The 23,601-nt window shown below is 44.6% G+C and overlaps 1 protein-coding gene across 8 annotated transcripts in view; it reads left to right on the forward strand.

Moving 5' to 3' along the window:
* LOC120936599 (glutathione hydrolase-like YwrD proenzyme) overlaps window positions 1–23,601 on the forward strand; it is a 138,440-nt gene that overhangs the window by 100,855 nt on the left and 13,984 nt on the right. For all 8 annotated transcript variants that reach the window (XM_040349070.1, XM_040349075.1, XM_040349072.1 and 5 more), the window contains one exon: window positions 9,589–9,759. In XM_040349070.1, the coding sequence (XP_040205004.1) occupies window positions 9,589–9,759 (171 nt within the window). The remainder of the gene's footprint in view (window positions 1–9,588; window positions 9,760–23,601) is intronic.

Below are 23,601 nucleotides of genomic sequence, written 5' to 3' on the forward strand. Positions count from 1 at the left end.
ACTTACGCCGCTCGTATCTTAGCCTAATTTAAGCGTATCTGGTTTCCAGAATACGCTTAAATTAACGCCGGCCGTAGATTCAGAGTTACGACGGCGTAAACGTACCTGAATATGGCTAACTGTTTCTAAACTTAAAGCGGAGCTCCAGCACCCCCCTCCAAAAAAAATTAAGTCAGCAGCTACAAATACTGTAGCTGCTGACTTTAAATATTAGGACACTTGCCTGTCCAGGGATCCTGCGATGTCGGCACCCCAGACTATTTTTCAATCCGCTCTCGGTTGCTGCAGCTTCCATTCCTTCTAAGGGAAACTGTCAGTGAAGCCTTGCGGCTTCACAGCTGGTTCCCTAATGCGCATGTGTAGAATACGCTGACATTTCTGAATGACCTGGCGGCAGAAGGAGGAGCAAAATTCTAGGTGATCTCACCATGGCAAGGTCTCCTGGAAGTGGGGACCAGTACCTGTTAAAACAGGTACACCCTCCCCCCCCCCCCCAAAAGGTGCCAAATGTGGCAGCAGAGGGGGAGATGAAGCAAACAAGCTGAGATTGCCCTTTTGAGTGGAGCTCCGCTTTAAGATATTGATTATTTCTGAAAGCTTCAATCTTGCAAAAAAAAAAAAGAATCCAGTGTTTGGCGCCTACTCCAAAATCAGACAAACTTAACAAAAACCATAGCTTCCCCTTTAAGAAGGATAACTCCATTTACAACATATACATAGTACAGGTATGGTTCTAAATAATGATAGAAGTGACAATTCAGATGGTGAATTAAAAAAAAAAAAAAAAAAAAAAATTAAGTGTATATACACAGTGCATTCAGTGGTGTACAGTTTCTAATACACTTCAGGCGGTTTACACAGTATATAATACAGTGTAGTGCGTTGTTACAAAAAAAATCCATATCCAGAAGGACACAGAGGAGAGGCAGACGCTCACAGGCCACTAAAAAAGGGCAAGCAGCCTCTGTGTCTACAATCAACAGTGGTGGTCGTGGACATGGTGCATCCTCTGCAAGTGACCGTGGGCTGGACTTACCATTGGGCTTGACTGGGCTCAAGCCCATGGGTCCCACCCAATAGGGGGCCCCGCCCGTTTTTCCGTAATTTTTTTTTTTTCAATAATATGGCAGTCATTTAATTTTTCATTTAAAGTGTGTTGATTGGTCTAGCATTTTTACCTGTTCTTCCATGGCTGAAATCATATGAATAAAGGGGGGGCAAATGTCTTATTTTCACCTTAATGCATTCTATGCATTAAGGTGAAAAAACTTCCGACTATACCGGCCCCCCGTTATACTTACTTGACCCCTCGAAAGTCCCGCGCTCGGCCCCCGACATCCTCTTCGCCGCTTATCCTGGCCGTTGATTGGCTAGAGCGGATGGATTGAAAGCAGCGCAGCCACTGGCTGGCGCTGCTGTCAATCACATCCAATGACGCGGCGCGCCGAGGAGCGGGGCTGAGTGATACAGTGAGCGGCTATGGCCGCTCCATGTATCACGGGAGTGCGCCCGCAAGGACTCCACACAATGCGAGGGAGCTCGCATGAATGTGTGGAGTTCTTGCGGGGAGGACCAGAGAAATAGCAAATAAAGAAAAAAAAAAATAGCGTATACAATTGCGACACAGGTCATATTGTAATTGTATGTTATTAAAAATTACCTTTCCTTTTCAATCTGCAGCTCTGTAATTTTCTATAAAATGCAATATGACAACCAGGAGGTGTTCTGAAAACAGAATGTGTACAGAACGTCCCCCAATTATGTCATTTTCTGCTTGTGTGATTGGCTCACCAGTCAGATTTCTGGCATCCACTCAGATTTCAGGAGCTGGTTGATAATTATGAAGCCACTCCCATTAGACTCACTCAGCAGAGAAGAACAAATCGTGATTTCTTTAGAATAACAAAAGGTAGGAATCTGTAACAAAGTCCCTGTAATGTATATAGATCACCCAGTGGGAAATGTTTTTTTTTTTTTTTGCCAACAAAAGTGGAGTTATGCTTTAACCTTAACCTTTGGTCAAACTTAACCCAAACCTTCCTGATCATTGCAAAAATTTGCGAGCAATGCTTGGTCATTTTCATTGAAATGTGTATGGCTGATGATCGTTATATCTATATCTGGTCATAAATGGACAGCTATTAACCAGAGAATAGCAGCGGGATATATCTTCCTATTCTTACATGACACAAACAATCACCAAGAACTGAGAACTGCCTTGAGCTGACAGTTGTGCAGATAGTGTTTTAGTTCCATCCCACTTCTACATGGCAGCTAGATCATGAGTGCTCAACCTGTGGCCCTCTAGCTGTTTCCAAACTCAGTGGCGGTTCGTCCATAGAGGGCGCTGGAGCGCCGCCCCCTCTGGCTCTCACCGCCACTGAGTGAAATAACATAGATTCATGCATTGCACGAATCTATGTTATTTTCGCCGCTGCCGCTGTTATTCAGATGGTCGGCGCTCAATGTCCGGCCATCTGAATAACGCCAGCTGGTTGGCTGTACGGAAATGTCTATCAAAGCCAACAGCTCTGATAGGCTTTCCCAATACAGCCCTCGGGTCCCGGAAGCTTATTCTCGGAGCGCACAGACTGTACGCCCCTTGAATAGGATGACAGGCGTCTCAGCCAATCAGGTTGGCTGGTTCTGGCTACCGGTAACCTGATTGGCTGAGACGCCTGTCAGTCATCGAGGGCGGGAGAAGACATCGTGGGACGTAGATGCCTAAAACCAGTAAAGGTAAGTGCCGGGCGGGGGGGGGGGAAGAAAGCAATTTACAGGGCACAGTGGGGACAATTGGCACAGCGGCGACCATTAAAGGGCACAGTGGCTGCGTTTAATGGCATGGCACAGTGGTGACAATGGATGGCACAGTGGTGACAATGGATGGCACAGTGGCTGCGTTTAATGGCATGGCACAGTGGTGACAATGTATGGCACAGTGGCTGCGTTTAATGGCATGGCACAGTGGTGACAATGGATGGCACACTGACTGCGTTTAATGGCATGGCACAGTGGTGACAATGTATGGCACAGTGGCTGCGTTTAATGGCATGGCACAGTGGTGACAATGGATGGCACACTGACTGCGTTTAATGGCATGGCACAGTGGTGACAATGTATGGCACAGTGGCTGCGTTTAATGGCATGGCACAGTGGTGACAATGGATGGCACAGTAACTGCGTTTGATGGCATGGCATAATGGTGACAATGGATGGCACAGTGACTGCATTTAATGGCATGGCACAGTGGTGACAATGTATGGCACAGTGGCTGCGTTTAATGGCATGGCACAGTGGTGCAAATTGATGGCACAGTGACTGCATTTGATGGCATGGCACAGTGACTGCGTTTAATGGCATGGCACAGTGGTGCGAATTGATGGCACAGCAGCTGCATTTGATGGCATGGCACAGTGGTGCAAATTGATGGCACAGTGGCTGTGTTTGATGGCATGTAACAGTGGCTGCGTTTGGGCACAGTGAGACTGCAATTTTTTTTTTCCTTTGCGCCCCCCCAACAATTTTGAGCACCAGCCGCCACTGTCCAAACTACAAGTCCCATGATGCACTGCAATGCTGACAGTTACAAGCATGACTCTCAAGGGAAGAGGCATGATGGGACTTGTGAAGAAAAGGAAGAGTACCCCTAGGGGCTTTGTGTTGCAGCTGACAATTATTGAATCAAAATATGAAAAAATAATGTAATTTATTAAAGACAAATAAATAACAGGATGGGAACACCCATCTAGTACATATAGGAAACATGGACACAAAAAGTGTCATTCAAACATTGGAGTACAATGGGTAAATGTAAATAGAACAATATACTGGTTTGACTTATGCGCAAAGACCCCGACGCGTTTCGACCCTTTTGCTGGTGTGGGTCTTCTTCAGGGGGAAGAAAGTTTGCAGGCATAAGTTCTATAAAAGAGATATATAAATGTGCATGATGAGATTTGTTAGAGAAACAAAAAACAAACAAACATATGAGTATTAAGCTATTAAAAATACAGTCATTATTGCAGACATTAAAAAAAGTATATAGTTACCAAGGTGAATGTCCAGAGCCAGAACCGGTAGCCAAACACAGACCAGGCCGCCATGGCGGGGAATTCCCAGGGGACACTCAGGATGAAGGGAGAGGTCAAGATTGCAAAATAGACCAGGTGGTGGAATGGGTGGAACAACCCCCAAGCCCGCGAGGGATCGCAACCAAGGACCCCGCATTGGGCCGGAGGGTGGGGGGGGGGGAGGGGGGAAAAAGGGCAGGGCAAGAGATGGGACTTGTAGTTCTGCAACACTTGCAGGGTCACAGGTTGACTTCCCATGACCTAGATAATCTCCCTGTGTGATAACTTGCCACTTTGACTGTCCTAGATATTTGGTATCACAGGATGACATTCATAAACTCCCAGTTGCCTGCAAGGAGTTATAATTATTCAAAGTTGGGATCATCACCTGCTTTAATCAAGATGTCAGTCTATATTTACCATCATTTAGTTGCCCCTATCAGGGTGACCCATCACTTTGGATAACATTGGCCAGCCATTTTTTCCCCTAGAGATAAGAACAAAGATACATTCTTGTCTATGTTTATGCAGGTGTGGCTCAGGCTCACTGCCCGCAGGAGAAGAAAACACACACAAAATAATGGTTGATGCAGCGAAGTGTAATTAACATAGTAATGTAGGGAAAGAACCGCAAACTCTGCAGACACCACCAAAACGGACTGAAAAGCTTACAATGAACCAGGCAGACAATACAATGATGCAAAACAAAAAAAGCTCAGACTAAGACAGTACAATGCACGCAGAAGACAGCATTCCTTGGGAACCAGACCTATGCTGCTCTGACAGTCCCTAGCCTAGGGATCTGTCTCTATGCTGAATATGCGCCAACACGAAGGGGACAGTGCAACCAGGGCAGCAGTGCCCAATTGAATAACTGCTTCCCTAAAGAGACCTACAGAAGCCTTGGGGGGACCTGGTTGCCCCTTGTCTTCTGTCCTCTCTGTATTGCGGCCTCTGCATAGTGCCACCATCGCAGGGAGGCTGCACTTGCCTATATGTAAGTGTAGCACTACCCCCGAAGGAGCTGCTGGTTTGTTTTTGGTGGCACATTTACCTTGTGTCTCTTCCGAATTTCTAAGGGTGAATGATGCATATAGCAGAAGTAAAAGGAATGTCCGCAACAAGTGTCTTTTGCTGTGCTCTTTATTACCCAGCCGGGTAAGAACAAATAACTTGTGGTGAAGAAAGTAGAGTTGAAAGAAGGAAGGAGAATAGCAAATTCAGGCGTAGCAATAGAGAAACAGTCCTGCTCCCAAGTGTAACACTTCTCTGCACCACTCCTGCTTGAGTGGGTATAGCGTACCTGGACAGGCCTCTCTCCCTGACCTGGCAGCCAGAGTATCGCTCGAACCTTTGAGGAAAAGTCTCTGCCACAGACCCTCCTTAGAATTAACATCAGGGAGACACCTCTGCCACAGGCCCTCTCTGATTGCAGTTACGGAGGCAATCCTCCTTAGGTGAATTACGCCTGGATCTCCTTCTTAACGTCGCCCAGGTACCGACCTTCAGTGTCCTGTTACCTTGATCCCCGGTGGTTTGTTGAAATCCTTTTGGACCGCCAGCCTCTTAATGGCGCTCCTCAGATGGACTCCCCACCGTACAGCTATACCGCTTGGGATGCTCAGAGGTGGGAACCCAGTTGATCACTGGGTCCCTGTCGCTGCTCAAATGTTCCGGACCAACATGGTCCCAGAGCCAGGAACACTGCGTGGCACGCATGCCCCGGCCAGGTAGGCCATGGTGCCGTGATGTGGTCACCCTAAAGTTGGGTGCCACCCTGGACGAAGAAGACCCAGAACCAATGGCGTCTGCCCCATAAATACCCTCCCCCAGCATGCACAGCGAGGCTCAACCCTCCTGATTGGCTGATGGGGAAAAGCACCCAAACCTTGACTCCACTGCTGCCATCTACTGCACTGGGGTGGGAAGAACACCTCAGTACAACAGAATGAGCCCACAGCACAGCCAAGCTGAGACAGAGACCCTGTTTTGAACATTACAATTATTGATCAGTCTAACTACACTCTGATCCCTTTCTAAATTTAAATAGCACCGGTACTTTAAAGTAACCAGGCGCTACATAAGGTCTATAAAAAGAAAGATCTTTAGGCTTAATTGCCCTCTGAGGCCTCGTACACACGATAGGTTAAACAGAGGACAACGGTCTGATGGACCGTTTTCATCGGTCAAAACCGATCGTGTGGGGGCCCCATCGGTTATTTATCCATGGGTTAAAAAAAAGCAATCTTGTTTTAAATTTAACCGATGGATTCCTAACCGATGGGAAAAAAACGATCGTTAGCACAACCATCGGTTAAAAATCCATGCATGCTCAAAATCAAGTCGACGCATGCTTGGAAGCATTGAACTTCATTTTTTTCAGCACGTCGTTGTGTTTTACGTCACCGCGTTCTGACACAATCGTTTTTTTAACCGATGGTGTGTAGGCGCGACGGACCATCGGTCAGCTTCATCGGTTAACCGATGAAAATGGTCCATCGGTCCGTTCTCATCGGATGGACCGATCGTGTGTACGCGGCATAACAGGCAGGTTATGGGCAGCTGTACACTTTACATTGTTACTCATGCCTGGTATTTGCATTGTCACGTATTTCATGTGCTGACCTCTAGTTTTCCTTTGCTGTCCTAAGGGTATATTGACCTATGCTGCAAAGCTAAATACACATGATAACATAGAAGCCAGGGAGTGGCATGATATGATTTAGCTGTTGTTTCTCGATGAATTACCAAACCTTTCAAAAATGACAAGCACTTTTTTACTTCTACATTGTTATACAATATTTGAACAATACTGCAGTGATTTCCAATCAAGTATGAAAGGATCAGTAATTAAAATTACAAATTAGTATGGAAAGGACACAGTATAGAACGTAACTTTCAGAGGCTTATTAAAAAAAATATATATAATTTTTATAAATAGATAAAGCAATTTATTCTGGGTACATTAAAGTGAAACTTATGCTCTATCTAGAAAAAAATGTACTTCTATCGATTTTGAGGATTTTAGCAAACGAGATTCAATACTCCTACCTTATTCTGTTTAGATATACACTTACATTTTACACCATTTTCCTTTAGACTAGTATACATTTTCAGAACAAAGGGATCTGCAGGGAGAAAATTGTGTACATTTACTTTAAAAAAGCTAAACCTGTATATGGGGTTTCTGGAGGGGGCTGGGGGACTCTGCAGCAGGTGGAAGGGGGGTTGGGATGGGATACTATTCCCTTTTACATTAAAGTCTTTACAAAGGGCACCCCAATCCATGTATCCCCTTTTTAGTTCACCCCCACCATGCCTTCCTCTGTTGCAGCCTATGTGTATAATACTAGGGGGAAGGCAGTTATGTCACTCTCTGTCATGTGACAAAGCTTGGGCCTAGTTATATGGTGCTAGACCTGAACATCAAAGAGGGTTACATGCTTCCTATACCTAAAAACAGTCATTGTCGCCAACTTTGATGGCAGATGTACCCATGTGGAACCTGACAAGCAGAGTATCAGTTGGGGGGCATTTTGACAGACACTGTCAGTCCCCCTAAATGAACAAATTGACAATGTCTCTTAAAGGGGTTGTAAAGGTAATTTATTTTCCCCTAAATAGCTTCCTTTTCCTCAGTGCAGTCCTCCTTCACTTACCTCATCCTTCGATTTTGCTTTTAAATGTCCTTATTTCTTCTGAGAAATCCTCACTTCCTGTTCTTCCCTGGTGTAGAGAAAGCCTCTTGAGGGGGGAGGGGGCGAGCAGGAGGGTCAGGATGCCCACTAACAGACAGCTCCTTTCTCTATCTGCAAAGTAGAGAGTGTCCTGACCCTCCTACTCACCCCCTCCCCCCTCAAGAGGCTTTCTCCACACCAGGGAGAAAGCCTTGCATTATTGTGTGGAGTTACAGACAGAAGAACAGGAAGTGAGGATTTCTCAGAAGAAATAAGGACATTTAAAAGCAAAATGGAAGGATGAGGTAAGTGAAGGAGGACTGCACTAAGGTAAAGGAAGCTATTTAGGGAAAACATTTTTTACCTTTACAACCCCTTTAAGGCTCTTCTTAGCATGGACTTTTACATGTTTTTCCAGTTTATCCTTTGCTCTTATGTTGTAAGATGCTAGTTGTTTACAATTCTAAATTGCTAAAAAAAAAAATCAAACTCCTAAGTACAGTAAATGAATTGCATTAAAATCAGCTACATTTATTATGTAAAATCCTCAACTAATGATTTGTTTTTCTTTTAAACAGAACAAAGAAATAATGGGACCTATTATAATATATAATATAATAACCTATTTTAAATTTATATTCAGCATTTAACTTTACTGTGTGCCTGGAACTCCGGTTTAGGTGCAGTAAAGAAAAGTGAAAAAGCTGACTTGACTGTTCTAAATGGCACAGTATCCTGGATCACAAGACAAATTTGCATATCTTTTGCAAGATAAAACAATTCTTGTATATGTATTTCAACATTTTTTTTTTAGCCGTTTGCCAAATGTATACCTTAAAGCCAAATTGAAGTTGGATGTATTTGTAAAAGTCTTCAATAAAGGCCTCAGCAGACAGAACATACCGTATATAAATAGGCACTTAGGGCCAGATCCACATAGATCGGCACCGGCGCAGCGTATCTAAGATACGCTACGCCGCCGTAACTTACTTGGCTTTGTTTCAAATCCACAACGAATTTGCGCCGTGAGTTACGGCGGCGTAGTGTATCTCTGGCGGCGGAATTCAAATCGGCGATTAGAGGGCGTGATTCATTTAAATGAAGCGCGTCCCCGCGCCGAATGAACTGCGCATGCTCCGTTTCTAAATTTCCCGCCGTGCATTGCGCGAAATGACGTCGCAACAACGTAATTTTTTAAACTTAGACGTGACTTACGTCCATCCCGATTCACGGACGACTTACGCAAAAAAAAGAAAAAATTCAAATGTTGACGCGGGAACGACGGCCATACTTAACATAGCAAATCTAACTATACGCCGCAAAAAAGCAGCTTTAACTATACGCCGGAAAAAGCCGACTAGAGAAGACATAAGAGAATGCGACGGCCGCGCGTACTTTTGTGGATCGTCGGAAATAGCTAATTTGCATACCCGACACGGAAAACCACGCAAACTCCACGCAGCGGACGCCAAAGTATTGCATCTACGATTCGAAGGCGTACGAAGCCGTACGCCTGTCGGATCAAACCCAGATGCCGTCGTATCTTGGTTTGAGGATTCAAACTAAAGATACGACGCGGAAAATTTGAAAGTACGCCGGCGTCAGTAGATAGGCCGGCGTACTCTCACTGTGGATCTGGCCCTTAATTTCTGCATGATAATGGAGTCATTCCTTGGCAAGGTGCTCGCTTTAGATAAGCCAAGAATGGGATCTTGGATAATAAAATGCTTGTATGTAAAACCTAAGAGCTACAGTACATTAGAATGCTATTAAAAGAAAAGATGGTTAGAACAAATAACAAAGCCTAATTCTAAAATGTTTTTAACTTTGTATTTTAGAACCGAGGGGAAAATTTCTCCCTTTCTCCTGGACATCCAAATTGCCTTTCACCTGGAAAACGTCCCTTCCATACAATTATACCAGCACTAGCCACCACTGCAGACACTGAAGACTTGTTGTGTGCATTTGGTGTAATGGGGGGCTTCATGCAACCACAAGGCCATGTGCAGGTAAAAAGAAACGTTAACTTTCAATTAAATCGTAAAAGTCATATAGGTTCGGTAAGAAAACAAGATTTAAGAATGATCTATGTTACCACTGAATTTTCCAAATCCAGCTGTTTTTCATGATTTCTTTTTCTGAAACAGGTGTGGCAGCTGACCCCTTTAGGTGGCTAGCTATACAAAACCACCCCAACCTATGCTGTAACTGGCCTTTGCAGCAAGGTGCACATGGAAGGGCATTGCCCATTAGTGTTGCTCACGAATATTCGCATTGCGAATATTCGACTCGAATATAGCATATTCGAGAAATCGCGCTATATTTAGAATTTCGCGGTGAATATTCGCAATTCCGAATATTCGCATTTTTTCAATTTGATTTTTAAAACAGATCACATCCTATCGACGTCTAAAAGCATTGCTGGTATGATTAGAGACCCTGGGCCGAGTAGCTAAGCTGAGGCGATCCTTTTATGTTGCCAAATTGAAAAAAAAAAAATTGCGATTTTTCGCTATTGCGAATGCGAAAATGATTGCGAATTTTCGATAACTGTGGTAGGAGAACTCTGATTGTCTCTGATGCAAAAGGGGGGGGCTTTGTGTATGTGTATGTTATGAATATTTGTATGTTTGATATTATTATTTTTTGTAAGAAGGAAAAAATTGCGCATACCTTAAAAAAGGGGAGAATACAGCAGCAACTCAAAAATGTTATACAACATAATTTAATACAAGACAGAAAATGTAGTCGCTTTACAAGAATAAAAAATATGTCTAGTGACAAGACATGTGGGCAAATTATAAAATAAGCAAGCGCAAATAACTTGTGAAATACACAGTGAAACAAATATATAAAGAAATATAGTCCCAATAATAGAAAAATAATCTTTCATAAAAATGTCTTTGATATGTGAAGTGAAAAAAAGTCCAAAGCATGCAGCATGAACGTGTTCAATCTTCAAGGTGTTTGATTGACAAATGGCTGTGACAGATGGATAGAGTAAAGAATCACCACCAATGCAAAACACTTTTTATTTTGTATTGTAAAATATCACGAATATTCTGAGCCAATCAGAGTGCTCCTTCCGCATTTGCCGAATATTCGCAATTATTTTGTATTGTAAAATATCAAGAATATTCTGAGCCAATCAGAGTGCTCCTTCCGCATTTGCCGAATATTCGCAATTATTTTGTATTGTAAAATATCACGAATATTCTGAGCCAATCAGAGTGCTCCTACAGCATTTGTCGAAATTGCGCAATAAATATCGCATTCGCATGTTGCGATATTTCGATAAAATATCACGAATATTCTGAGCCAATCAGAGCGCTCCTCCAGCATTTCTCGAAATTGCGCAATAAATATCGCATTCGCATGTTGCGATATTTCGATAAAATATCACGAATATTCTGAGCCAATCAGAGTGCTCCTACCGCAGTTATCAAAAAATCGCAATTATTTTCGCATTCGCAATAGCGAAAAATCGCAATCATTTAATTTCGATAAAATATCACGAATATTCGAATTTAGCGAATATATCTCGAATATTCGAATATATATTCGAGATATATCGCGAAATCAAATATGGCATATTCTGCTCAACACTATTGCCCATCACAAACAAACAAAAGATTTGCCAGCCTGCAAAAAAAAAAACGAATTGACCCAGTCTGATGCTCCTTACACACGATCGGTTTTCCCGTTAGAAAAAGTCAGATGAAAGCTTTTGGTGGGGAATCCCGACCGTGTGTATGCTCCACCAGACTTTTTCCAACGGAAAAAACTGCTGGAAAAAGATAGAGAGCAGGTTGTCTATTTTCCCTAGGAAAAATACAGTGACTAAATTCATAAAAAGCCAACAATGATTAAAACTCTTGAAATTAGCCAGTCCCCGGTTCGAACGGATCTGCAAAAGCGACACTCATACTAGAGGTCTTATCTCACTTCTTTATAAACATCTTAATTCCCCTCTCACAGATACTTTACCCTTATATACTACCAAATGGTCACAGGACTTAGATAAAATATTCTGCAAAGAGGGCTGGGATAATATTTGGTTGACCACTATGCACTCATCCCCAAATTGCTATGCACTGAAAACGAACTTCAAAGTCTTAACACGCTGGTATATGGTACCAGCAAAAATAGCTACATTTCTCCCTACTTATCCAGATACTTGTTTTCGTGGCTGCACATCCCCAGGTACTCACTTACACATCTGGTGGGAATGTCGAATAGCTCAAACGTTTTGGATCAAAATATTCAATATGGCCTTTACTGCCCTGGAAATCTCGATATCGCCCGACCCTGCTGTGGAACTGTTAAACCTTAAGCCCCCTGAACTCACTCAGACTCAATTCCAGCTACTTGTATATCTGACAACCTCGGCTAAACAAACCATAGCTAAGGCATGGAAATCTCAAACACTCGTTGTGGCTGAGGCTAAACTCCGAATGAATAGAGCCCTTGTCTTTCACAAAATGTCGGCTATTGAGAATGATACTATTAATTTTTTTTATAAAATTTGGCAACCGTGGGTTAATCATTACCTACCTTCCGATTTTGATCAATCTTTGTTGATGCCTTGCTAATAATTTTTTCCTCTTTTTTGCGCCATTTATTTTATTTTTCTTTGTGTTTTTTCTTTTCTTTTTTCATTTTTTTTTCTTGGGGCTGGGGTCGGGCCACCTTCGGGAGAGAATCCTACTCTTATCTTCCCTTCTTCTTTCCTCTTCTTCTTTCTCACTTCTTCCTCTCCTTTCCTTAGCAATTTCCCTTTTTTCTCTAGTTTTTTCTAGAATTGTCTGCATATATAATTTAGAGTTTGAACAATTTACCTAATAGATTCCTTTTATTAATATGACCCATTTTTTTTTAGGGTCATTTCAGGTATTTCAGAAACAACGCACAGGAGATGTATGCTCCTTTTCTTCTATGTCACGATAACTATATTTATCTTCTTGGGACTTTAGCTTTATCATACTTTATTTAGTTATCTTTCCTCTCATGTGCCCCCTCCCATCCACAGTTTGAACCCATTAGGGGTGGATGGGTGGTCTGGTGGCACTCTAAGCCTGATATAAGGTATTGTCCTTTTTTTTATTATCTTCTTTAGCCCCTTATACCTGACATTTGCTTTTTTTCGGTATCTGATAAATATGAACATGCATTTGAGCACCAAACTATAACGATATTGCAGTCATTATTGTTATGATCTTTATCCCATATTTGCATTCTTTATGCTGCATTTGTAACTTGTTTTTTGTATGCAAAACTCAATAGAAATGTTAAACAAGAAATTAGCCAGTCCCACAGTCCATCACTGGTGTGAATAGAAAGTGAATAAATGAAATGAACCACATAAGCAAAAGTTCTTAGAAGGAAAATCCAATAATAAAATGCTAAAGGTGACATAGGTCACACACTTGAGGGTGCCACCGTAAGAATTTTCTTCTTACCAAAGGCAAGCTGATAAACCACCTGTATGATGCACGCTGCAGGTGTCAGTCACACTCCTCCGGCTCAGATAAGTACTGAGGACTGGGTACACTTCTAGCACTCAAAAAATCACCACCATGTAACCAAAAATGTAGGAAACTCACATAGCGTAATACATTAATGGCACGGATATTTACTAAGAGTTATAAATGTGCACTTATAATTTGAAGATAAAAAAAGCATTGAATGAATGAAAACTTATATAGCGCAGCACATGCAAATTTAATCGCCTCTGGGCGCTTGTTGTTCCTGTCTCCTTTGGTATCAAAAGAGATGAGTCTTGATCTTTCTCCTGAATGCTAAGTGATTCTCCTCCAACCGAATGCTGGTTGGTAAAGCGTTCCATAGTCTCGGCCCTTGGACCGCGAATCTCCTTTCTCCTTTGGACTTGTATCTGGCTTTGGGTATCTGGAGGAAATTTTGATTGGTGGAATGCAGAACGCGATTGGGTTTATGAGCTTTTATTTTTTCGCATAGATAATGGGGAGCATTCCCATAGATACATCTATGCGTTAGACAGAGTGCTTTAAAAGTGATTCTGTCTTTTATGGTAACCAGTGAAGGGCTCTCAGTGAAGGTGAGATTGATTCCCAAGGTTTTTTCCCAGTCACAAGTCTAGCGGCCGTATTTTGAACGACTTGTAGACGAGCGATTTGGTACTTGGGGAGTCCGAGGTAAAGGGCATTTGCATAGTCCAATCTTGAGTTTACAATAGCTCCCACCACGACCGCTATGTCTTCCTTGGGAATAAAAGGAGTAAGTCTGCGTAGTAGGCGCAGCAGATGGTGAGATCCACTGACTACTGACCCTATTTGTGCGTCCAATGTCATGTGAGAGTCAAAGATGACCCCGAGACTTTTGACTTTGGCGCTAGGGGTGATGATTTTGCCCAGAATGGGCGGGGGGGTCCAAGTTGTTGTAGGTTGATTCATACGATTGGCGTGAAACAGGAGAAGTTCTGTTTTCTCTCCGTTGAGTTTAAGATAACTCTTTGTCATCCAGTCCTCTATCAAAGGGAGGCATGTCTCTAGATTGAGGTGATGTTCCTTTTTATTGCAAATGCGGAAATATAGTTGCGTGTCGTCTGCATATGAGTGGTAGAGCAGTTTTTGACTGCTAATAATCTCAAAAAGAGGGCGAAGATAGATGTTGAATAACACCGGCGACAGGGGGGATCCTTGAGGGACTCCGCACGATACCGTGCGTTTCTCAGAAGTGAAAGGTCCTAACTTCACTATTTGCGATCGGTTTTCCAAAAAAGAGGAGAACCAAGATAAATCGCCTTCTGCGACTCTGGCTACTTCAGCTAGCCGAGTCAATAAAAGCTTGTGGTCTACTGTGTCGAAGGCTGCGCTCAGGTCCAACAGAACCAGAAGACAAGATTCTCCTTCATCTGCGGCCTCGAGAGCGTCGTCCCATATTTTGAGCAATGCGGTTTCTGTCCCGTGTCCAGGCCGGAATCCCGATTGAGATGGGTCAAGTAGGTTGTGGGTATCTAGATGATGTTGCAGCTGTTGTACCACTACTTTTTCCATTACCTTTGAGAGTACATTTAGACCTGTTATTGGACGACGGTGGAGTGGGTCCTTGGGGTCCAGGTTGGGTTTCTTCAAGATGGGTCGAATTATACCCTCCTTCAACTTGGAGGGCACTATGCCTTCCCTGAAGGATTGGTTGATAAGCTGCGTGATAGGAGGTGCCAGGATGTCGGCGCATTCCTTCAGCAGTTTAGTGGGGATGATATCATTCAGCGCGGTGCTGTTACGCAGAGTACCGATGATATTTTTAGTGGCATGGATAGAGATAGGTTCCAGCGTGAACTTACCTGGTTGTGGTGAATTACTGCAGGTATTGTGTAAATCATTACGGGGAGAGTTGAGGGGGGAATTATTTTGCTGAATGCTTTGTCGGATCCCCTCGATTTTATTAATGAAGTAATCCGACAATTCACTGCAAAATTCTTGTGAGTCCGAATTGGGGGCTTCAAGACATCTTGGATTCATGGTCTGAGTGACCAATTTAAAGAGTTCGCGTGGGCGATTAAGGGCGCTGTTGATAGCCTCGGAAAAATAGTTTTTCTTGGCTTTGAAGATTTCTTTGTGGTATTTTCTTGTTGTTGCTTTGTAGACGATAAGGTTCTCATCTGAAGAGCTTCTTTTCCAGGCGGCTTCCGCCCTTCTACGCTCTTGCTTCAGTAATGCCAGTTGGTTATTGAACCAGCTGGAGTTATTTTTCCGGATGTGGGTTTTATGTTTCGGCGCTATTAAGTCGGCTGACTGTAATAGGGCTGTGTTTATGGTATCCAGCGTTTCTTCAGCCGTTTGATGCGGCTGAATTGTATTTATTTTTTTCCTTAACGTGGTTTTGAAGAGTTCCGAGTGGAGCTTCTTCTGACATCTAGTCCAGTGTGTTGTCACTAGATTTGATGTTTTAGTTAAGGGTGGGAAATCGGAAATAATGAATTTAATTGCATGGTGATCTGTCCATGGCAATGGGTCATTTTCCAAGATTTTTATTTCCAGATCTTGTCTGAAAATAAGATCGAGTGTGTGACCTGAAGCATGTGTGGGCCCACATACTAGTTGTTGTAGCCCTAATCCTTCGAAGTGATCAATGCAGGCGTCGGCAACGGGGTCTTATGGGGAGTTGGCCCAGAGATTGAAGTCCCCGAGCAGCAAAAGGTGTTTGCTGTTAAGGCTATAGGTGGAGATAAAGTCTGTCAATGATGGGTGAAACTGCGATTTTGGGCCAGGTGGCCTATAGCAGAGTAGAATCCGGACGGTCTCCTGGGAGTTTGTTTGTAGTTCCAGGGTAAGGGTTTCCATAAATGGAAGAGGGTTTTGAAGGACAGGTTTAGTGATTGCAAGATGAGTCTTATGGATCACCGCCAGTCCTCCTCCTCTTTGCCCTATTCTGTTTTCAGTTATGATACAATAGTTTTCTGGCACCAGTTCTCCGAGAATGGTGTTACAGTCAGCTGTAAGCCAGCTCTCTGTAATAGAGGCAGTCTAAATCATATTGTAGAATGAAATCAAGGGCGTTCATAAAATACAAAGGGCGTTCGTTGTAGAAAAGCCGGCCAGCATACGAGCGCCCGTCCACTTACGATGACGTCAGCTCGTCAACCTCCCGACGCACGTTTCGTCTAACATAGATGTCGTCACTGGGGAACAGGCCGTTCCCCAGTGACGACGTCTATGTGAGGCAAGTGGACAGTGGCTAATTTCAAGAGTTTTTTAATCATTGTTGGCTTTTTATGAATTTAGTCACTGTATAGTAGCGCAGCTTCCTAATTTTTCCTATGTTCTTATACGTATTATACTGCGTTTAAGCTGCTGCTGTTTTACATATTTTATATATTTCACTTTTATTTTCTTTAATTTATGTTTTGTTAGCGTTTTGTTAGCGCAGTATCACATTCTATATTTCTCTATTTTCCCGTCAGGAAAAAATCTGATCGGAAGTTCCTATTGTGTGTTCAAATCTCGACGCGCTAAATCCAGACGCATTCTCAGAAACAAATCGGTGCATGCTTGGAAGCATAGAACTTTTTCTCCGCTCGTCGTAGTCTTTTACGTCACTGCCTTCTTGGCAGTCAAAAGTACACCAAACTTTTGTGTGACCGTGTGTATGCAAGGCAGGCTTGAGCGGAATTCCGTCCGAAAAACCATCCAACTTTTTTCCGATGGGAATTCCACTTGTGTGTACAGGGCATTATGGTTTCCATTAAAAACAGATGTTTTTTTTCCACACATTAGCAAATATATGCGTAAGCTGCAGTGCCCATGCCAAGGGACCTCTTTAAATACTGCAGTCCTAATTCTAAATTTCCAGAGTTTCATAGTAGGAGCACATATAAGAATAGATAGATTAAGGAGAGGTATAACTGGAGGGAGCCCACCCCTCCTTAAAGGCACAGTGACACCCAGCAAAAGCACAGTGGCAGTGAAGGCATTCTTGGAGGTTCTCCTACTATGTCAACTTAGGAAATTTAGTTTTAGGACTGCAGTGTATTTACAGAGGTCCCTTGTTGTGGGCACTGCTGCTTATGTATATTGCAAATGTGTGCAAACAAAGACCTCTGTTTTTAACCCCCTTTTGAACAATTTGGTTGTTTTGCAGTCTGGCTGGTAAGTGTGCTGGCAAATCATTTGTTTTTAGACGCGTGATCAACTGAGGAAAATGTTCTAATTATGGTTGTTGCTTGTTACTTTTTTTGGTTTCTTTGGTCCAGGGTCACATATTTTCTGATGTCATTATTTCATGTTACACTGGTATAGCATGTGATGTTGATTTTTTTGATTATACAGTCTGGCTACATAAAGGGCTTTTTTCACTATGATAGCAGATAGCAAAGCCAGCAAACTTTTTGACACACAGTAGTCCAGAATAGGTCATATAGGACATGTTGAAGCGGTAGTAAAGTCTTCTTTTTTATTTATACCTACAGGTGAGCCTATAATGAGGTGTACCTGTAGGTACAGCAAATATCTCCTAAACGGGCACCATTTAGGAGATACAGTATTTACTTTAGTAGCAGCCGGTGGTGCCACTGGCACACGTGCACTGTGCTCTCAATGGACAGCATGCAGTGACGTCATCGCAGCTCGGTCATTCAAACGGCCAGAGCTTGCTAACACGATATGATATCTTGCAGGGGCCCAATTTTTTTTTTTTTCTTTTGCGGTTTACTACCACTTAAACTCGCCCTTGTGTGAATTGTTATTGTTTGAAGAAAAGAATACAGTAATGGCACAATCTATTTTGACATTGACGTTGTGAACAAGGCTGTTACAGCTGAAACCTTTGCTGTATTTCTATCTTTATGGAGATATAATAAATTCGGACTGATTTAAAGAGCATGTATGGAGTTGCGGATTGTCCTTTATCCATTCATCTTGACATTGATGCCTCAGTATAATATTGGTGGGCATTTTATTATGCAATTAAAAGTCATTTCTATTGTGAAGATAGAGGACTTGTGAGGCTGAGCCTCTATAGTAAACCAGCTCAATACAAATCACAATTACAGAGCAGGACTAATGTGCATATATTGTATTTTCCGGCGTATAAGACGACTTTTTGGATGCAAAAAAATGCATCCAAAGTCGCGGGTTGTCTTATACGCCGGTGACAGTCTCCGTCTGCTGCGAGCGTCCATGATTTGAAAGCCGCGCCTTCTCCTTAGACTGTCCTGTGATAGGCGGAACACAAATTTTCCCAGCAGCGCCTCTGTTCTGTGTTCCTCCTATCATGGATGGCTTCTCATCCTCGGACGAGAGGACGTCCGTGATAGGCGGAACACTGAATAGAGACGCTGCTGGGAAAATTTGTGTTCCGCCTATAACAGGACAGTCTGAGGACGCTCGCAGCAGACGGAGACTGATATCTGCAAAACGTGAGTGATGGCACAGTGGGGGCAAGTGATGGCACAGTGGGGGCAAGTGATGGCACAGTGGGGGCAAGTAATGTAATGGCACAGTGAGGCATGTAATGTAATGTAATGTAATGGCACAGTGAGATTTGAAAAAAGACTGTTTCTGTCAGCGGTTGTTCTGGCTACCCCTCAGCTTCCAGAAAGACTAGTAGGAAGGGGGTAGTCTTATACGGCGATTATAACCCAAAACAAATTTTTTTCCTGGAAAATTAGGGGGTCGTCTTATACGCCCAGTCGTCTTTTATACGCCGGCAAATACGCCGGTACATATGTTTTATCTTACCTTAGTATAGCTTGTGTTTTTTTAACATTCTTGTTAACAGTGTATAATACAACAAATGATTCACTCTGTGAACTTCACTTTAGAGCATTGTGACCAACCAACTTATGACTCATTTTCAAATGATACCCACAACATAGGCACACCTGTATATGTATTATGCAACCCCGACTTTATGATGGTTTAAAAATATTTATGGTTAAAAATATTTACTTTTATGCACAGCCTCTTAATTCCAGCCACAGTACATTGAGGCTGCACAGGAAAAAAATTAAGATAACAAAAGAAAATGCTAGACTACTTTTTAGTTTGGGATATGCAGTCCAAACAAAACAGACTCTCTACTCTACTCATTTACATAATCAGTTAGGGGGGCAGTAAAACAATGCAGTTGTGCCACCGTTTTTCCTCCCCAACCACTTCCCCTTTACCTGTAAAAACAGTAGAGGGGTGTGCATATACGTTAAGGCCGCAACTAGTTGAGGGGTGTGCATATATGTTAAGGCCGCAACTCATTCAACTGAAGGAGTATTGGGTTTAGAGGATTAAAGTGAATGTAAACCCACTCTCATCCTTTCTAAACTACTGCCATAGTGCTGTTCTATAAGGATATACATGCCTCCTGCATGTATCCTTACCTGTCAAATGTCTCCCCTCTGTCTGTTATGAGACCTGAAAAACTGCAGATTCTGTGGGTGGATCTGTTGTCTGGAGCTCGGTGGGTGGAGTCGTGATGTCAGTAGACTCCCCACCCACCTCTACACTCCCCTTGCCAACATGCATTTTCTCTTGTGTATTCCTTACACTAAATTCTGCTATGATCCCTAACATCCAGTCAAAATCCAGAAAAGTAACCACATGACTTCAGAAAAGGAGTGGGGGTGGGAATTAAAAAATAATGCATGTCTCCAGGCTAGTGCATGAGATATGTTTATAACCTGTTGTTGCAACTGTGATCAGGTGACCGCAGACACACATAATGCAATTCTGCCCAGCTCTCACTAGATGCATCTAACCTAAATCAGATCACTTGCAGGGCCGATCCTAGACGGGGTGCGAGAGGTGCAGTGCACCCAGGCGCCACAGAGGTGGGGGCGCTCAAGCGCCAGAGTGCTCCCCTCTCTCTCCCTCCTCCTCCATGTCGGTGTCCAGTGCCGCTCTCTCCGCTGGTCACCACCTCCGCCGCCGTTTCCTGGCAAGCTGAAGTCTGTCCCCCTTCATCCTGTCAGAGATCGGAGTGGCTCACTGTATCTGTTTGGGGGGTGCAGCACAGCATAGTGCCAGTGTCACTCGCGTTTCAGGCGTCTTGTTGCGGCTCAGGGATGGGCAGTGGCTGCACGGTAATTGGAGGTGTCATGTGCGGTGGCAGGGGCTGGGTTGTTCTGGTAGTCCCGCCTCTGCCTCGCTATGCGAGTCAGCGCTGTCATGCTCTCCTCCTCCGCGCCTGACTGGATCTCCCTTTTCCCCTATTGTGGCACACAGTCTGGGACTGTAAGGAGGTCAGTAAGATTTACAGTATCTCATCTAGTTTGCAAAACCTGGAGAGGAACTTCCGAACAAACTCTACAACAAGCATTCATATACTGTATTTCCTTTTTATGCATTGATTGATTACAAGGAATCGTGTATAGTCTTTTACATGTAAAATAAACACAATAACGTTTACTTTTAAGTGTATTGTGCTTGTTGATACTGAGATAGTCTATTTCCTATATTCTAACAGCTTTAGCAATTGTCTCCACTTCCCTCCTTTACCCGCACCTGTCCCCCCAATGTTCCTCCTGCCACCCCACTTATGCACAATGTACCCCTGTCCCCCACTTATCCACAATGTCCCTCTGTCCCCCCAATGCTTCTCCTGTCCCCCCACTTATCCGCAATGTCCCTCCTTCCCCCCAAATATTCCTCCTGTCCCCCCACTTATCTGCAATGTCCCTCCTGTCCCCCACTTATCCGCAATGTCCCTCTGTCCCCCACTTATCCGCAATGTCCCTCTGTCCCCCACTTATCCGCAATGTCCCTCTGTCCCCCCAATGCTCCTTCTGTCCCCCTACTTATCCGCAATGTCCCTCTGTCCCCCCACTTATCCGCAATGTCCCTCCTGTCCCCCCACTTATCCACAATGTCCCTCCTGTCCCCCCACTTATCCGAAATGTCCCTTCTGTCCCCCCAATTATCCGCAATGTCCCTTCTGTCCCCCCACTTATCCGCAATGTCCCTTCTGTCCCCCCAATTATCCCCAATGTTCCTCCTGTCCCTCCAATTATCCCCAATGTTCCTCTTGTCCCCCCAATGTCCCTCCTGTCCCCCACTTATCCGCAACGTCCCTTCTGTCCCCCCACTTATCCGCAATGTCCCTTCTGTCCCTCCACTTATCCGCAATGTCCCTCCTGTCCCCCCACTTATCCGCAATGTCCCTTCTGTCCCCCCACTTATCCCCAATGTTCCTCCTGTCCCCCCAATTATCCCCAATGTTCCTCCTGTCCCCCCAATTATCCCCAATGTTCATTCTGTCCCCCCACTTATCCGCAACGTCCCTTCTGTCCCCCCACTTATCCGCAACGTCCCTTCTGTCCCTCCACTTATCCGCAATGTCCCTCCTGTCCCCCCACTTATCCGCAATGTCCCTTCTGTCCCCCCACTTATCTGCAATGTCCCTTCTGTCCCCCCACTTATCCCCAATGTTCCTCCTGTCCCCCCAATTATCCCCAATGTTCCTCCTGTCCCTCCAATTATCCCCAATGTTCCTCCTGTCCCTCCAATGTCCCTACTGGCCCCCTAATGTCCCTCCTGTCCCCCCCACTTATCTGCAATGTCCCTCCTGTCCCCCACTTATCCGCAATGTCCCTCTGTCCCCCACTTATCCGCAATGTCCCTCTGTCCCCCACTTATCCGCAATGTCCCTCTGTCCCCCCAATGCTCCTTCTGTCCCCCTACTTATCCGCAATGTCCCTCTGTCCCCCCACTTATCCGCAATGTCCCTCCTGTCCCCCCACTTATCCACAATGTCCCTCCTGTCCCCCCACTTATCCGAAATGTCCCTTCTGTCCCCCCAATTATCCGCAATGTCCCTTCTGTCCCCCCACTTATCTGCAATGTCCCTTCTGTCCCCCCAATTATCCCCAATGTTCCTCCTGTCCCTCCAATTATCCCCAATGTTCCTCCTGTCCCCCCAATGTCCCTCCTGTCCCCCACTTATCCGCAACGTCCCTTCTGTCCCCCCACTTATCCGCAACGTCCCTTCTGTCCCTCCACTTATCCGCAATGTCCCTCCTGTCCCCCCACTTATCCGCAATGTCCCTTCTGTCCCCCCACTTATCCCCAATGTTCCTCCTGTCCCCCCAATTATCCCCAATGTTCCTCCTGTCCCCCCAATTATCCCCAATGTTCATTCTGTCCCCCCACTTATCCTCAACGTCCCTTCTGTCCCCCCACTTATCCGCAACGTCCCTTCTGTCCCTCCACTTATCCGCAATGTCCCTCCTGTCCCCCCACTTATCCGCAATGTCCCTTCTGTCCCCCCACTTATCCCCAATGTTCCTCCTGTCCCCCCAATTATCCCCAATGTTCCTCCTGTCCCCCCAATTATCCCCAATGTTCATTCTGTCCCCCCACTTATCCTCAACGTCCCTTCTGTCCCCCCACTTATCCGCAACGTCACTTCTGTCCCTCCACTTATCCGCAATGTCCTTCCTGTCCCCCCACTTATCCGCAATGTCCCTTCTGTCCCCCCACTTATCTGCAATGTCCCTTCTGTCCCCCCACTTATCCCCAATGTTCCTCCTGTCCCCCCAATTATCCCCAATGTTCCTCCTGTCCCTCCAATTATCCCCAATGTTCCTCCTGTCCCTCCAATGTCCCTACTGGCCCCCTAATGTCCCTCCTGTCCCCCCCACTTATCCGCAATGTCCCTCCAATGTCCCTACTGGCCCCCTAATGTTCCTCCTGTCCCCCTACTGGCCCCCTAATGTTCCTCCTGTCCCCCCACTTATCCCCAATGTTCCTTCTGTCCCCCCAATATTCCTCCTGGCCCCCCACTTATCTTCAATGTTCCTCCTGTCCTCCTAATTTTCCTCCTGTCCCCCCAACATTCCGCCTGACCTCCCACTTATCCCCAGTGTCCCTCCCATCCTCCCAATGTTCCTCCTGTTCCCCCACTTATCCCCAGTGTCCCTTCCAATGTTCCTCCTGTCCCTCCAATATTCCTCCTATCCTCCCACTTATCCTCAATGTCCCTCCTGTCCCCCCCACTTATCCCCAGTGTCCCTCCCATCCTCCCAATGTTCCTCCTCCTCCCCCCCTATTTATACCCATTATCCCACTTATCCTAAATGTCCAGTCACTCCCCCCACTTATCCCAAATGTTCCCCACCCCCACTTATCCCCACTGTCCCACCACTTATGCCAAATGTTTCATCTATCCTCCCATGTATCCCTAATACCCCCCACTTATCCCAAGGTGTCCCCCTCTCCTCCCACGTATCCCAAACATCCCCTCACTTAGCACCAATGTTCCAACTCTTCCCCAAGTTAGAAATTAGCACATTGTCAACCCCCCCATTTAACACCAATGCCCAATGCAGTCTCTGACTATCTCCTGTACTATGTCTGCAGTCTCTGACCATCTCCTGTACT

Source organism: Rana temporaria, chromosome 4 (assembly GCF_905171775.1).
Source record: "Rana temporaria chromosome 4, aRanTem1.1, whole genome shotgun sequence".
In the NCBI taxonomy this organism is placed as follows: Eukaryota; Metazoa; Chordata; class Amphibia; order Anura; family Ranidae; genus Rana; species Rana temporaria.